Source organism: Leptosomus discolor, chromosome 2, assembly GCF_034619465.1.
Source record: "Leptosomus discolor isolate bLepDis1 chromosome 2, bLepDis1.hap2, whole genome shotgun sequence".
Taxonomy (NCBI): domain Eukaryota; kingdom Metazoa; phylum Chordata; class Aves; order Leptosomiformes; family Leptosomidae; genus Leptosomus; species Leptosomus discolor.
In genome coordinates this window covers 45,745,416-45,762,931 of record NC_141392.1, presented here as the reverse complement: position 1 = coordinate 45,762,931, position 17,516 = coordinate 45,745,416, and the positions used below count along the sequence as shown (strand labels likewise).

At 47.4% G+C, this 17,516-nt stretch overlaps 2 protein-coding genes and 1 pseudogene across 2 annotated transcripts; 2 read left to right on the top strand and 1 right to left on the bottom strand.

Moving 5' to 3' along the window:
• Nucleotides 1-34: 34 nt before the first annotated feature.
• LOC147415983 (DNA-dependent metalloprotease SPRTN-like) lies at nucleotides 35-5,472 on the top strand (annotated as a pseudogene).
• Nucleotides 5,473-5,882: 410 nt separating this feature from the next.
• LOC147415981 (exocyst complex component 8-like) lies at nucleotides 5,883-17,375 on the bottom strand. Its single transcript, XM_086461003.1, is given in 5 exon segments — nucleotides 5,883-6,487; nucleotides 8,650-8,934; nucleotides 8,937-9,112; nucleotides 9,115-10,062; nucleotides 17,264-17,375. Coding segments are annotated over 5 exon segments (1,758 nt in total). The 3' UTR covers nucleotides 5,883-6,250.
• Nucleotides 14,946-17,160, top strand: LOC147415982 (uncharacterized). Its single transcript, XM_086461838.1, is given in 5 exon segments — nucleotides 14,946-15,194; nucleotides 15,197-15,367; nucleotides 15,370-15,991; nucleotides 15,994-16,277; nucleotides 17,125-17,160. Coding segments are annotated over 5 exon segments (1,362 nt in total).
• Nucleotides 17,376-17,516: the final 141 nt, after the last annotated feature.

The following is a 17,516-nucleotide window of genomic DNA, read 5'->3' as shown; positions in this document are numbered from 1 at the left end:
GCGGTTGGGCGGCCGCTCGCTGGCGTTGTGCGGGATGGAGGAAGGCGCAGATGACTTCGAGGTGGAGCTGTGGATCGAGGAGCAGTGGGAAGTAGTGGTGGGCGAGCCGGAGGAGGCGGAGGCCAGCCCCGGCACAGCAGCGGTAGCGGAGCGCCCTGTGGCCTCGTGGGGCTCCTCGCAGCCCCGCCCGCTCTCGGTGGTGGACGAGGCGTGGGAGCTGCTGGACCCCATCCCCGACGTGCACAGCCTCTTCGTGGAGTTCAACGATGCGTTCTTCTGGGGGCTGCTGGGGGGCGTGGAGGTGTCGTGGAGCCCGCGCATGACCGTGTAAGACCTCTGGTCGGGTCGGATTGGGGCGAAGGGGGCCGGGGCTCTCGGGGGGGCGCCGGCGGGGAGCAGGGGCGAGGGGCGGGCCCGCCGGGAGCGGGAAGGCGGAGGGGGAAGCGAGCGGTGTTGCCGGCCCGGGGTTTCAGAAGCTGCCGTGCCTCTGAAGGGCCCCGGCGGCGTGTGCCGGTGCCGTGCCGGGGCTGTCGGCAGAGGCTGTGACCGGTCAGGTAAGCAGCAGCTCCTCTCGTGGTAGCGCGGTGGGTTTCGGGGAGGGGGAGCTGTCACTTGTCACTGAGCTGTTCCGAACTGCGGCTTCCTAGGCACGATGTCCGAGTGCCGCAGCTTCTCCTCCAGCTGCTCAACGTCCTGCTTTTCTAACGTAGTTTGGACCCCAGGACGTGACTTGGTCACTGGCGTTGCCTGTTTTGTCCTGCATTTCTCGCCCTTGGCGGCTAGAAACGGCTCTTCCCCTGCTGCGGGCAAAACTGGAGGGGACTTCAAGGGGAATGAATGACTTGGTCCTACTCTGTGTATGTTCAAACTTGAAAGAACGTTCTTGTGTTGCTGTCATTTTTCTTGTTCTCAGATTTTATGATAGCTTTACAGCATGGCAGAAAGGCAGGTGTGAAATGATAGGAGTGTATTAACAAGGCTTAGAACAGACTAGGAAAGGGAATAAGCGAGAAATCTGAAATTTAAAAAAAGCTTGGCGGCAGTTCTGCAGCAGGTCAGCTGATGCCGTTGCTGGCTGCTGGAGTCCTGCCCCCTCTCGTCCTCTGCTGGTTGTAGCACTCTTTGGACACTTTGAAATACTCGGATACTGAACTGGTAGAGGACTAGCTCGGGGACGACAAAAAATAATAAATGAGGTGCGTTCTGCTGGATTAGCATGCAGAAGTGGTCGTGTGTGAAGGTTCAGTAACACCTCAAAAGGTGGGAGAGGGCGAGGGGGCGAAACTGTGGCAACCAGCAGTTCAGTTGGTGCTGGCTGCTGTGAATCTCCAGCCTCTCTCTTATGTATTTCACTCCATCAGGAGTTCTAATGGAAACAGTCCTCTGCCTCCTGAACAGGTTAGCTTGGAGCAGTCCATTGTGATTTTTTTTCCTTTTTCTTTCAGGATTGCCAGCTTTGAATTAAGTGATTGCAAGAGATCTAATAGAGTTATTCTAAGGAGCTTGGGGGCTGCTTTTTTTTTTTTTTGCTTTATGACGTTGAGTATTGCTAAAAGTGCTTTTTCACGTTCTGAGTTACCTAGCATGTGTTGGAAGGGAAAGGCATTTTAACTCCAATTCTCAATGTCCTTCACGTGCTACAGAAACAAGTAGCTTTTCATGTTGTCTTCTGTGTCTCTTTCAGCTCTGTGGGAGTGTGTCACTGTGACCAAAAAAGTGGAACGTGTTCCATTCGTCTAAGTGAGCCGCTCCTGAAGTTAAGACCAAGGAGGGATCTTGTTGAGGTATCTCAAGATTGCTCATGAATATGCAGATAAAACGTACGGTGCCTCCCCCCGCTCCATACCAACATTTTACATGTCACATGGCATTCTTATATACAGTGGCTTATAGGTCGTAAAATAGTGGTGGCTTTCTTGACACGTTTGTGTTGCAATATCATGGTAATCTTTCAGTTTCATGTTTCTAAATGGGCAACTCTGAGTAGGAATCTGAAGTCACTTGTTTATTGTCCTGACTTTATAAAGGAAAAAAAACACCCAACTCTTTTACTCCTAAACTCTCCTTTAATATTAAAACCAAACAGGCACTGGAAGCAAGATCAGAAAACGGCTGTAGTTTCATCTTTTAGGTCAAAAGGCCAACAGCAGAAAATAAGGATATAGGATATGACTGTAAACATAAATTTGCGCCTCTGTCAGGGCTGCTGCTTTGAATTGGCTCAGCATTTGAATTTCCTTCATGAACAGAAATGCTGTAGAGTTTCAGCTTTCCCACAAGTCTCTCTTTTCTTGGGTTGGGGAGGGGATGCCTTCTTTCAAGATCTGACTTAAGATTCTCTCCTCTTTTTGGGAATGTCACTTCCTGTAGTAATATTCTCCAGCATGTTTTGGTGGTATGGGAATAGAGGTAATTTGATTTGGCAGGTAGAATAAGTATATTATGCTTTTATGACCCAGACTGAATGTGAATGCATGAAAGCTAGATCGGTACCAAGATAAATGCAGAGGAGTGAAATGCTTCCAGCCTAATTTTGAAATGATATGTGCTCCTTTTCAGTAAATAGCTAATGGTTTTCATCATTTCAGACACTGTTGCATGAAATGATCCACGCCCTGCTTTTTGTTACTAATAATAACAAAGATCGTGAACCTCACGGACCAGAGTTCCGCAAACACATGCATCGCATTAATCACTTGAGTGGAGCCAATGTCACAGTAAGCATAATCCAGTTAACCTGATTTAATAGAGGTTTCTTGATGATTTGGTTTTTTAGTACGCCTGGTGTGCTATGAGTAGTACACTTGTTCTTGTTAGACACTCCACAGTTGGTAGCGATACAAATTGGGCATCCAAGTGTATGCCAGTTCCATAGTTATTTTGTTGGGGATGACGGTGGGAGCAGGTTGAGGAAGATGCAGCGAGTTGTTAGTCATATAATTTTCAAGTATACCCCCTGTAAGTATTTTTCGTTAAAAGTTTTGTTTTAAACTTGAAACAGCTTAACGATACCAGGGACAGAATAGCTTCGTGTTCAGAAAAGCATTTGGGGAAGAGCAGTCTGTTTTAGCTAAGATTGATATCGGTAGAGGCTAATGGGTGGATGATCTTTAAAAGTAATGTGTCTGATAAGATCAACTAAGAGAATAGCTGGAGGGAGAATGCCATACTGGTATTGTTTACAGTGCATTCTAAACAGTACGTCATTTAGGGTGAAACTGTAGATAGATTTTCCAAGTGACTGTACTGCAGTTCAGACAAGATAGCCAGGACCTCTTCCTACACATCCTGTCCGGTTTTTTAAAGCTTTGTTTTAATGCTAGGTAAATGTCGATCAAATTTTACCCAGGATCAGCTCTTTTCACTGGTAATGTAAAAATCACCGCAGTAACGGAAGGAATGAAGTAGTAATACAGTTTTTAAAAAATACTGTAGAGCTAGTGGCGTAAAATTAGAAACTTTCTGAATGACTGCTGCTGGGTTTTGGTTTTTGTTGGGTTTTTTGTTTGTGTTTTTTTTTTTTTTTTTTAAAAACCTAGATCAGACATTCTTTTCATAAGGAGGTGGACTTTTACCGCCAGCACTGGTGGCGATGCAATGGCCCCTGTCAAGATAGAAAACCGTACTTTGGATATGTGAAACGTTCAATGAATAGAGCGCCCTCTGCACGAGATGCTTGGTGGGCTGAGCATCAACAGACATGTGGAGGTACATTCACAAAAGTGAAGGAGCCAGAGAACTTCTCTAAGAAATCCAAGGGGAAAACTCGAGCAGCAAAACTTCCAAATTCCACGGCAACTTACAAAGGTATTGAAAAATAATTCTATTTTTCTTTTCCAAACTGTTTTTGTCCAAACAGTTCCTTGAGCAAATACAGATCAACCGCTACATAAGCTTTGTTTAGGTATTACTGTTATGTAGCAAAGAACAGCGCCTATTTTATTTGTGCATTTCTAGGCTCCTTCTCAACTTAATTGTTCGCAAAAGGTTTAGTTTGCCGCGCTATTTCCAAGCGGCAGATTTTTAAGGTGAAGCCCATAAAAGAGCAAAACCGTGATTTATAGATGAAAAACTTGTTGGGGATAGCCTGGCTGAGGAAGGTGAAATTGGCCTCGACAGCATCCCAGTATACCCGCCAGAAGATGAAAGAAGTGGATGAAGAATGTTGTAAACAGGTTTGAGGAGGTGATAAGAGACTGAGCAAGAAGAGACTAAACAAGTGAATACCACAGAGCAGAAATCTGGCAAGAGAACAGTAGATGAACTGGGAAATCCAGTAGGAGCACCAGCCAATCAGTATGTGAACAGAGGTGAATGGACAGAGCTATTGAGCGAATCATTTTAGCAGCCTTAGTGCAGGAACCGCTGGACAGATAAGAAAGGTGATAAAAGGGTAGGGTTTTTCTGCTGCGCCAGCTCGGCCATCATGGCTTTTGTAACTTAATAAAGGCTGCCTTCTTGCATATATTTTTGTCGGTGTCGGTCACTACCGCGACCAAAACTTAATAACTTTTCTTATTGGATTGTCTTCTTATTTTGCAGACAAGAAGCAAACGCACGATACGCAAGATCTGGTGCCTTTTAGTGGAAAGGGCTATCGGCTTGGAGGGGGAGACAGTGGACTCTCGGAAAAAAGCACGACTTCCAGCAGCAGTGTTAGAAACACCGGAACAGCCGATTCACCACATTGTTCAGGAGTCGGGACAATACCAGTCCCTAAAAACGAGATAAAATTCGAAAAATCGCCCCGTAGTGGCATCTTTCAACTTCATACTGATGACGCCAGGGACAAAATCAACTTGGCTTCAAAGCGTGAGTTTCCTGAACTCTCTGTTGCTCAAACAGAAGCTTACGAGGACGTTAGTGAATTGCCTGCTAAAATTGCTCGTGTTACGGATGGAAAATGAAACCAAGGTTCTGCACATGACTATAGGGTTAATCCGTTTTCTGACAGGCCACCGAAACAAGTTCCTTTTGAGCAGACAACAGCAGCTCAGGTTGCACCTGAGGAAGAAGATTCTGAGTGTGCTAGTACTCTGCAGCAATGGCCAAAAACGGAAGACCAAACTGCCTTTGAAAACTATTTCATTAAAAAAGCGGGTACCTGTATAAACACAGCTATGAAAACCAAAGCCGAATCTGCCACGTCCTCTGCAAGTTCCAGCACTGCTGTAAGGCAGGATGAAATAGTCATCTGTCCTGTTTGCCAGGCCGAGGTTTTGGAGCCTGACATAAATAGACACCTCGATTTTTGTCTCGCATAAAACCGTTCAGACAGTTGTCTCAAAAAGATACACCAGGACGGAAAACATGACTTGAAAACTCCTTTGCTCAGGTTTTGGTTAGCTGTGGTTACTTCCCTACATGCCTTTTCTGAACTGGAATTTAAACTACTGGGCAGCAGGCTCAACAGCAAATTTGGTGGAGCTGCACATCAGCGCTGACTAAGGAGTGAGCTGCTACTTGTGTTCCAAAGACTTGAATACTCAGGTTTTAGAAGATGGATGTTTGCGCCAACGTTCTTGCTGCAGAAGCTGGGTAATACAAGAGAAGGTGGCTATGTGCTGAACTGCGTATTTTTGAGGCAGCTTTTACAAGTGAAACATTTTTTATCTTGCTAATTTATCTTTGTTCTTAAGACCCCTTTGACTTGGATTTTTTCTTTTTTTTTAAAGTGTTTTTGGCCACTTAAAGTGGCCACCTCTTAGAGTTAACCACTTATAACAAATAAGAAGCCTTCTGTTTATGGCAATGTAATTGTAGCAGGTATTGTTTAGAATTGTAAATATTTTGCACAATTACACTCTCAGGTGGACCCTCTCACCTCAGGATACTTTGTAAGGCCTTCTCCTCATCTACCCCGAAGGGCTCCATTAAAAAAAAAAAAAAATCATTTGAGGCCTGTTTTCAAAAGGGCTTTAAAAATGAGGCATACTGTTACAAGTCAAATGGAAGCTCATGAACTTCAGTCTCTCATGTGTCTTTTGGTCAGGATCCCAGCTAGATTCTCCTCCCGCTCTTTCTGATGCTTTACACAAACCCTATGTTGAAAGTTCACTAGTTTTTTAGGATATAGGTATTAACGTGCATAAGTAACTGACCGCCATATCCTGACACCAGCAAGTAAAACTTGCAAGGAGTACTGCTAGCAATACTGGTACAGACTGTTCCCGGCCATGTCATAAAAGCCTTCATGATCTTTCAGTTAAACTTCCAGTCCTTTACAAGTCCAAATGGCATTAAATTGACATTAGCTGTCAGTCCATTTTGCTGCTTCTGGAAGCCAGCCAGCTTGGCGATTGGGATCCAACAAGCCAGTCCGTTGAGGAATGAAACCGTTGTGCTGTGAAAAGTCGTAAGTGCGAAGCAGATGTGTTCTGAGTAAACTTTCTGAAATGTTAACAGTTCTCTTGCCGCACTGAAAGTATTTAACAGGTTCAACAGCAGCTTGATTCCTTCCTTGCAAAACCTGCTTGTAAATACGTTTCTTTAAAGAAAAGAAAAAATAAATTCTGCTGTTTCCTGCATTGTTTCTACAACTTTAAATGGCTGTGTTACCCTTGGATGCAGGTTTGCCTTATTTATGTAAATTAATTACTTGCTGCTCCCTTTTGAAATGGGGAAATAAAGTGATGTGCAATGGAATTTGACGAGCGATACCTTAACTTTCTTTAAACATTGGTGTATTTTTTTAAATGCTGATGCTACAGGTGTTTAACGGGAACTGGATTGTTCTTGCATATGCTGAATAAACTGGTACTGCATTTTCAATGTTCCTTAAGCCGGGGTTTTACATGGCAGTTGTGGCCATCTTGTGTTACTCACCAGTGGGCTTACTTATGTAACAAGTAACAGCCTGGTTTAATAGATCTTTTCTCTATTGACACTTCTCCTTCTTAAATTTCATGTAATAAATGTAAAAACAGGTGTTGGTGAACACAGACAGCGTCAACCTCCGCTTCCTCCATCCTATTTTTTAGTACAGTTTCACTTCTGTTGCATTTCTGTGGAAAATTTTAAAAATACTGATTCCAAAACTTAATTCGGCCTGTTCATTTTCCATACTTCCTTCTTAAAAGGGCAGTATCTGTCAGCGTTCCCAGTGAAAGCTGACATTAACAAGGACAGTACTACCCAGAAGTATTTGTGCTACCGTATGTTTTTAAGATGGGCTCTAGATTCGGATCATGAATGGTCTCTCGTGTCGTGAAGCATTTTTTGAGAGCTATTTCCCTTACTATTGTTCTCATCAGTTTCCTGGTTTCTCTTTCCCAATGCAACTGATAAAAGAAGGGAGGATTGTGAGTATTGTTAAATGGATTTTTTTTTTTTTTTTTTATTTTTATTTTTATTTTTTTTTACACATCAGTGGTGTTCATTTGAACAACAAATAGAAAACAAATGTGGGAACTGACCTGTCTCAAACACTCAAACGTCCTAAATTAGATCTGTTTTCAAAACATTTGAGCAATTCTGGAGCGGCTGTGGAAAAAGATCACCTCTGCCGATGCGTGTTTTCAAAATGAAGTATTATGATGCCAAGATCTTTTCGATACAGAGAGAAGGGTGACAAAGAGCTGGGTGGATAGGCTTTGCAGTGGCTACCTATGGCAGGCTATTATGAACAGGTTTTGGGGGTATATTACTGTGAATGCTGTTTGTGTAAGGTTTTGTTCTTGAATACAGTGTCCTTCCCACAGTTCTAATAATGATTACCAGTATGGTTTTAAAATATACTGGTAAATTTTGTCAGAAATGTCATCTTCTGTCTCAGTTGGCTTTGTCCTGAGTGAGTTTAGATACTGTCTGTAACACCACAAACTGGTCACGAACGTTGAACAAACATGCTTCACTGAACTGCAAAATAAGTTGCCTGACTGGACACCTGAGAAACAAATATACTTGATCTCCAAGACAAATCAGGTATGAGAGAGTTCAAATGTGTGCAAGCTATTTGTCAACACATGGTTCTGCAAGCTAAAGGCGAAAGCCATCTCGTGCTGTAGTGTTCCACTGGAATTGCTCAGACTGATTCGGATGATAACATTTCTAGAGGTTAAACTAGGTGGGGGTTACTTAGCTATTTCATTATTGTAAGAGGTTGCTCTTAAGTTGTCTTGAACCTGGTTATTGGGCAAGAAATCTTGAAGGTCAAAATTTATTTTCAACTATTTTTTACTTTATGGAAATGTTATCTAGGAAGTTTTTGTAATGTCTGATGAGTTGTGATGAAGGAGCGGGAAGCAGAATTTTTCTCCGGGCTAATAAAAATTCCTTAGTATCTTGCAAGAAGATGGGTAATAGAAATAGTCTGCTTTATAACACGTTTTAAAAGTGATAATGTGCATTCCTCTGTAACATCATGCACACAAGTTAATGTCAGTGATGACAGGGTCGAGTCACTATGGGTAAGGACCAGAGGACAGGCACATAAGGCTGATATTGCGGTGGGAATCTGTTACAGACCACCCAGCCAGGATGAAGAGGTGGATGGAATATTTTGTAAGCAGTTGGGAGAAGTTTCACGATCGCTACCCCTGGTTCTTGTACTCAAAAGCCAACTAAACTAGGGCTAGAAAAGAGGATTTACGAGCTATGCAGCCTTTGTTTTGGTTATCACGTCACACCACCCTCTTTGGACCCTCTTACCTTGACGCACTCTGCCGCAGTTGACACGCTCTCTTTACTATCAAACACTTGCTTACTGAAGGCGTCTACAAACATCCTCATGGAAGAGCAGGCCCAGACAACGAAGGCCGAGTAGCAGCCATTGTTGCCAGCGAAGTCCGTCTCAAACTCTCTCGCCGTCTCCAGAAGGCTGGTGAAGAAGACGTGGCAGAGCTTGTGGATGTAGAGCAGCGTGGCACCCTCGATGCGCAGCTGTCGGACGGCCGTCTGCACCGCGGCCGCCCGGCCGTCTGCACCGCGGCCGCCCGGTTCTTCAGGAAGAGCTCACAGGCCTTGGTGGACTGGTCCAAGCGGATGAGCTGAGACACGGCTCGGCGGGTGGCCCGCGGCCCTCCCCGCAGCGAGCGGTCTGGAGACAGCTCAAACACCAGCACATCTGTAAGCTGCCGGACCCGCTCATCCACCTTGGCCCGCAGCTCCTTCAGGGCTGGCTCACAGGCTTGTCCCCCAGGTACTCGTTGAGTTTATCCAAGAGGTCCACCGCCCCCTCAAAGTCCCGCTGAGCGATGCAGACATCCAGGTCCTCGGGCAGCTCCTGGATCCACTCAAGTGAGAGGCCAACCACCTCCTCCCCAGCAGAGGGCTCTTCCTCCTCCTCCTCGAAGGGGTTGGTGGATTCGGTGGGCGGCGGGGCAGGCCGGGGCAGGGCCTCCTGCTCCAGGCGTCGCTTCTCGCTGAGGGCCCGGTTGCGCTTGGTCTCCTCCGGCACCTCCAACCACTCCTTCTTGATCTTGGCGTTCTCGGCCTGGAAAACGCGGCTCTCGGGGAACGTGAGCAGCTTGAACATGTCCTTCATGGGCGGGTTGTCCTTGACGTTGACCACAGCCAGCCCATCCAGGGGGTAGAGGGCATCGTAGCGGTAGGCACCACAGCGGTTGCGCAGGGCAGTGGCCACGAGCAGGCAGTCGTTCATGAGGAAGGCATGCACCCGCTGGATCTGCGCCATGTGGTCAGCATCGTACTCCACCAGGTCGCCGTCGCAGACCAGGTACTTGCCGGGGCTCTCAGGAAGGAGGTCGCGGCAGCCCTCCACCTTCTCCAGGAGGGTGGTGAGCGTGCGCTGCCGCTTCTCCTCGCTGGCTGCGGCCTCCTTTGCCAACAGCGGCAGGAAGGGGGCGGCGGCGGCAGCGCGGCGTGTGCCCAGGGCGGGGTCGTCGCGGTCGGCCTGGAGCAGGGCCTGGGTGACGGTCTCCATGATGCCCTTCTGCTCGGTGAGGATGTGGCTGAGCTGGTACATCTCGCTCTCCAGGTAGCCGATCTCCCGCACCGTCTCGATGAACTGCCGGTAGTTCTGGTTGACGTTGCGCTTCAGGCTCTGGGCCGTCTCCTCGCTCAGCGCCTGGATGCGCTGCCGGTGCTCCTGCAGGTCCCGGTGATACGGGGACATACAGAAAATATATCTTATAAACGAATATATATATCTCTCAAAAATATTCATAGGGAGCTACACCGAAAAAAGCGAAAACTATTAAAACTAGCTCCCCAGAACTAACATGCACGCAAGGAAGCAATTAGTCACTAACCCCTGCAAACTGCTTGAGAAAGAAGCTGATAAGGGAAACAGAAAAGACAGAAACAAGGACATAATTGATGGCTCAAAGGCGTCAAAGGCAGGAGGAGACAAGGGCTAACGAAGGTTCGCTAACATCCATCTCTAAAGAAGAACAAAAAGGAGACAGCCAGATGTGCTCACAAGGACAGACCAGGCTGCAACCAGACTGGCACTGCAAGCTCAGACAAATTAGAGATTCCAGGGGAGAGGTGAGGAGCACTCAAAACTTGGAAGTGTTATTGGAAGAAGCTTGGAGGGTGTTCAGCCACAGAGAGGACAATTATAAGCAGAGTCTAGGCAAATTGGTGGCAGGAGTCAGAGAAGAGAGAGAAGGGAAACCTAAACCCAGGACGGGACGCCGACCGGCGCCCCTGAGCAGGGATCAACGTGTTATATGTAGAAAGACTGCTCACTGGAAAAGGGAATGTCCGGAGCGACAGCGTCAGGGGAACACTAGGTGGCGCGATAACCCAAGAAAAACGATCGCACATGGGAAGGAGGACTGCCTAGAGGATCCATGGATTACAATGAAATTAGGAGAAAAACAAGAAAAAAAATGGAGTTTCTAGTTGATACGGGGGCAACATACTCAGTTTTGAATCAAGCTTTAATGCCTTTAGGAAACGACTATGTCATGGCAAAAGGAGCGACTGGCCAGAGCGAAAAAGCTTATTTTTTTGAACCATTAAAATGTAAACTGGGCAAGCAGGTAGGCACCCATCAATTTTTGTATATGCCAAATTCACCAGATTCCCTGTTGGGAAGGGACCTACTGGAACAGCTGGAGGCCATGATAAAATTCAAAAAGGGTGAGATTACTCTGGAGGTAAATGATGGTCAATATGTACAAATAAGGAGCTTGCCTTTGGTTAATATTCCCATAGAAGGACAAATCCACGAGGAGATCATCAATCAGCTCTGCCCCGGGGTTTGGGCGACTGATGCCCCAGGACGTGCCAAGAATGCCCAACCAATAAATTTGAAGGACGGACAGAGAGGGGTAAGAATCAAACAATACCCACTAAAGAAAGAAGACAGGGAAGGGATTCGCCCGAAAAGAGAGCGATGCTTAGAACTGGGCTTATTGAGGGAATGCGAATCGGAGTTCAATACCCCCATTCTCCCGGCCCGAAAACCAGATGGGTCCTATCGAATAGTCCAAGATCCGAGGGCCATTAACAAAATAACAGAGGATCTCTACCCCGTGGTTGCCAATCCATATACCTTGCTAATCACCTTAACTCCTGATGTAATTTGGTTTACAGTTTTAGAGGTAAAAGATGCCTTCTTTTGCCTCCCTCTCCATGAAGCCAGTCAGAAAATTTTTGCATTCGAGCGGGAAAACCCTAAGAGTGGTCGGAAGACCCAGCTCACATGGACGGTGTTGCCACAAGCTTTCAAGAACAGCCCTACCATCTTCGGGAACCTACTAGCGAAAGATTTGGAATGATGGGAACCACCAGCGGAAGAAGGAAAAATACCACAATACGTGGATGACATCCTCGTTGCAACTAAAACCAGAGAAGCCTGTGTCACCTGGACTGTAGGTTTATTAAACTTTCTTGGGCTTCAGGGGTACCGAGTGTCTCGAAACAAGGCACAAGTGACTTTGCAGCAGGTTACGTACTTAGGGTGTGAGATCAGTGCAGGGCAACGGTCCTTGGGGCAAGCCCAGAAAGAAGCCATATGCCAGACCCCTCGGCCACAGACTGTAAAAGAACTGCGGACCTTCCTGGGAACGACGGGGTGCTGCCGGCTCTGGATACATGACTATGGCCTGCTGGTCAAACCACTGTATTCCTTGATAAAATCCACTTCAAGTCACCTCCAGTGGGATGCTGAGTCAGATCGGGCATTCCATCGGCTGAAGGAGGCCCTGATGTCAGCACCTGCACTGGCACTCCCTGATGCGAGGGGACCATTGCTCCTATTTTCCCATGAAAAGCAGGGAATACCATTAGGAGTACTGGCACAAGACCTGGGACCAGACAGACGAGCTGTGGCATACTTCTCCAAACAACTGGATGCTGCGGCCAAAGGGTGGCCTGGCTGCCTAAGGGCGGTAGCAGCAGTCATCCTGAACGTTCAGGAAGCTCGGAAGTTTACCCGGGGTCAGAAAATGCCTGGTTTAGTATCTCACACGGTGTCTACAGTCCTTGAAGTAAAAGGGGGACATGGGCTCTCCCCACAGAGACTCCTGAAATATCAAGCTGTCGTGGTCGAGCAGAACGATGTTGAGATTGTGACCGCTAACGTGGTCAACCCAGCTCCATTTCTTAGCGGGAAGACTGGAGAACCAGTGGACCACGACTGCCTCGAGACGATTGAGGCCACGTACTCTAGCCGCATTGACCTAAAGGATACCCCCACGGATGGGGTAGAGCACTGGTTCACAGACGGGAGCAGCTATATCCTGGGCAGAAAACGACGTTCTGCGTACGTCATCACCGCTACTGAAAAGGTAATAGAATCTGGACCACTACCGGCTGACGCTTCAGCACAAAAGGCCGAGATCATAGCCCTCACTCGAGCCCTGCAGAGGGCCGAAGGAAAGGCTGTGAATGTTTGGACTGATTCTAAATACGCCTTTGGAGGGGTACATGCCCACGGAGCAATTTGGAAGGAGCGAGGACTGTTGAACTCCCAAGGAAAGAAAGACTATCAAGCACGCGAAGGAAATTTTAAGACTTTGGAATGCAGTCCAACTTCCTGAAAAAGGGGCAATTACGCACATTAGGGCACACCAGAAAGTGAGCACCAAATTGGAAAGAGGAAACAAACTGGCGGACAGAGAGGCAAAACGGGCAGCTAAAGAAACGGTAAAGGTAGAGGGAGCACTAGCCCCAGATGGACAGATAACCCTAGAAGGTAAGGCAGAATACACTAAGGAGGATCGAAAGTTAATCACAGATTTGGAAGGAACATACAATGAGGACGGGTGGGCTGTAACATCACACGGGAAACTCACAGTCCCCCCCTCTTATACGGTTTGGCCATTGGTCCGGAAGGAACACAAGAAGGGACACTGCGGGGCGGAGGCATTATACAAATACCTTATCAGACCCGTGACAGCTCAAAATTTATACACCACAGACAGTCAGACAAGCGACTCAGCAACGTGACCTTTGCCTCCAGACTAATCCAAAAATTGTCCCAAAACCAGAAACGGGCCAAACTGGGAAAGGGAATTGTCCGGGACAACATTGGCAAACTGATTTCTCGGAACTTCCTAGAAAAGGGGGGGTATAAATACTTGCTTGTGCTAACTGATACCTTTTCGGGCTGGCCACAAGCCTTCCCATGCAGAACAGCTAAAGCTCGAGAGGTGACCAAGGTGTTGCTACAAGAAATCATACCCAGGTTTGGAGTCCCAGCCGTGATGTCCTCAGATACAGGGCCGCACTTCATCTCCAAAGTTGTGCAACAAATAAGCCACCATCTAGGGACAGATTGGCCACTACACACTCCATACCGGCCACAATCTAGTGGCCAGGTGGAGAAAATGAATCACCTGATTAAACAACAGATGGTTAAATTAGGACAAGAAACCAATTTGGCCTGGCCACAACCTCTACCCCTAGCAATGCTATGGATACGAACTAGACCCCGAGCTAAAGAAGGGCTAAGCCCATTTGAAATCCCATACGGGCGACCCTATGGGGTACAAAAGGGAACCTCTTCACAAACTGGCGAAGAATCGATGACTTCCTATATGGTGGCATTAGGGAAACAGCTTCGTAAAAGTGAAAAACAGGTGTTTGGAACCCGATGCAGGGGTTTGGATGGGCCAGTGCATAACATGCAACCTGGAGACTGTGGGTATGTTAAGTCTCTTACAGAGAAAACTTTGGAGCCACAGTGGCAAAGGACCATACCAAGTGCTTCTCACCTCTTTCACGGCAACCAAGATCAGGGAACAATGCACCTGGATTCACCACTCCCGAGTGAAGAAAGCTCCCAAAACTCCTTGGAAAGTAACACAGGGTGAGGATGAACTGAAACTAAAGCTTCGCCGAGCGAAATGAGAATATTGCAGCCGGAAGCGTTCAGTAACTCGGCCTGCCAAGATTTAGTCAGGAAAATTACTGTATTGGTAGTTATAGTAACCCAGGGGTCGAACGGTAACACCCCAGAATGGCCACGCACCCAAGCTCACACTGCATATACTGGGGATATGGGACCGCTCTCTGATAGAAAAAGCTTAAGCCTTGCCACCGTGGTTACGCAGAGAAATGAAGCGTACCCCGAAAATTATTGGAGCACAGACCTTCAGAGAACGATGCCTCAACTGCAGGGAATGCTGGGTCAAAACATAAGCGTAGGATGCTGAGTAATTCACGGAAACTCCTACAAAAGGGCAAACCAGAGATCTGTATCCAGTATAATAACAAACACAACAAACAGAAAGCCTTGCAGTATTTTGGATTGTTGGCATAATTTTACTCTAACGCATCCTGTCTTTGTAACACGCGCCTGGGCACGCGGTGAAATAGGATTATCCTTTAAATTTAAGATAGATGCTGTACCTTCTACGACAGTGGGGCCCTGCACAACCTATACAGCTGATACGAGCACTCAAACAGTCCGAACCCAAACCAAACTCGAATCTAAGATTTATGAGATTGGTCCGTATGTCATCAGAAATACAGGTCAGCAACAAGTATTATTTAACCCAGAGTGGTCTCTAGAGAGGGCGAAACTGATGATGCAAACTAGTGTTTCAGAAAGACAACCATTGTGTTCCCCTTTCTTATGGACTTCCTATGAAGGGTGGGCCACTTGGCTACGCAGGAGAACGGATATTTTTCAAAGGCGAATACCACGGGATGTAGCTGGGGTGTTAGGGACAGGACCCGGGGTTCTAAATACCACAGGTTCAGAAGTGATCATTGACAAATTAGCTGCCTCTACCGCTGATCTGTCCAAACGACAACAGCCATTACAATCCTCCCTATTAGCTCCCTAGGAGCTCCCCAATGGTTGGTGTCGGAAGTTTTACCGGACTGGGAACGGGCAAACATAAGGGATCATAATATCACTACAGATGCAATTAGAGGGCTCCAAAGTAATATCTCACTGGCCCTGAGCTGTATCCAGGCCCAGCTGTGGATGCAATCAAGAACCGCATCTCTATTATAAGGGAAGGAGAGGAAGGGGTCTTCCCCACAGAAATACGAAAAATAGTTTGGGATAGTGCCACTGATACGGCAAGAGAGCTCCAGTCCTGGTGGGAAACGGTAAACTTTACCTATAACCCCACCACACACACAGTCCCTGCCCTCGTGTTAACTACCCACAAGGCATCAGTGACTCTAATATATCCCATAATAGCCTTGGGAATAAATCATGGTCAAACTTTGCTTCATCCTTTTGAACACAGGACATGGGCCCGAAAGGTAGAGAACAAATGGCAAACAGTTGATTTAGAATCCCGTATTGTACGAGAGCAACAGGGATTTCTCTGCGAGAGCAATACCACGAGCGCACAAGACATTTGCCTGGATACCGACCAAAAGGTCCGTCACTTTGAAATTCGCCCAAACGCCAGTCCAAAAACAGTGGTCGTATACGCAGGAAAAGGTTGTGCTTGTTTAAGAACAACATGTAGTTTTGTGTCCGTAGAAGGAGTAGAAACAGACACCAGGAATCACTCGAATTTCTCTATTTGTACTTTTACCACCATCACAGGATGTGACTTTAGCCACTTGGCTCCTGTGGTTTCTCACCAAATCCTGAGATCAAACTATACACGGATTCTGAACTACAACCCACACCTATAGGGACAAAAAGATTGTTGAAACACCCAGACTTAATACGGATATTAGAGGAAGCCAAGAATAATGCACAGGAAACTCTAATAACTGTTCATCATGAGGCAAAGGAGATAAGTAGGGTCTTGAAAAGGGTAAAAAAGGACGGAGAACACAAATGGTGGGATACGCTTTTCGGGTGGTCACCTTCAGCCACCGGATTTTTCAATATCCTAATGCATCCAAGAGTAGTGTTGCTGATAGCTACCGCTATTTTATTATTTCTAGTAGCGACCCTATATATGCGGGTTTGGCGTACAATTACAAGAATAACTACAATGTACAAAGCCTTATACCAATCAGACAGAATAGCCAAGTAAAAGAATTTACTTAACTCAATAGAAAAGGGGGGAATTGATAGGGGGACATACAGAAAACATGTTTTATAACCCAATATATACATATATCAAAAATATTCATAGGGAGCTACACAGAAAAATGCGAAAACTATTAAAATTTGCTCCCCAGAACTAACGTGCATGCAAGGAAGCAATTAGTCACTAACTCCTGCAAATTGCTTGAGAAAGAAGCTGATAAGGGAAACAGAAAAGACAGAATCAAGGACAAAATTCACGGCTCAAAGGCGTCAAAGGCAGGAGGAGACAAGGGCTAAGGAAGGCTCGCTAACATCCATCTCTAAACAAGAACAAAAAGGAGACAGCCAGATGTGCTCACAAGGACAGACGAGGCTGAAACCAGTCTGGCACTGCAAGCTCAGACAAATTAGAGATTCCAGGGGAGAGGTGAGGAGTACAACAGCGAGGAAGACCTACGGCCTTCATCCCTGAAGTCCCCTGCCCACGAACTGCGCAAGCGCACCGAGGAGGAGCCCGAGGCGGAGATTATGGAAATGAAGGGACCGGAAAAAAATGCCTTTTCGGGGATAGGGCATGAATATGTTTAGGCGTTTTGAAACAGGCGACCGCTTTAACTGTATAAGTACTGGACAAGCGACCACGGTGGGGAGGCACGTTTGTGGCGGAGCGATCCCCCGCCACGTGCATCTGCGCGCAATAAACATACCTACTTTCTAACCTTTCGGGTTGCAAAGTCTTTTCCGCGCGTCACACGTAGCCGATCTCCCGCGCCGTCTCGATGAACTGCCGGTAGTTCTGGAAGACGTTGCGCTTCAGGCTCTGGGCCGTCTCCTCGCTCAGCGCCTGGATGCGCTGCCGGTGCTCCTGCAGGTCCCGGTCCCGGTCCCGGTCCCGGTCCCCGTCCGACTGCTGCGACAGCTGCTTCACGTACTCCCCCGCCGCGAAGCCCCCCGACTCCAGCTGCCGCCGCAGCCGGCTCCCCCCGCCTTCGCCCAGCGACAACGCCATGGCCGCCGCCCCCCACCCGGCCCGCCGCCGCCGCCGCCGCCGCCGCCACCGCCGCCACCGCCACCGGCGAGACCGCCACTGCGCCTGCGCACGGCGGCACGTACGCCGCCTGCAACCACACGGCCGCGCCGAGCCCTCATG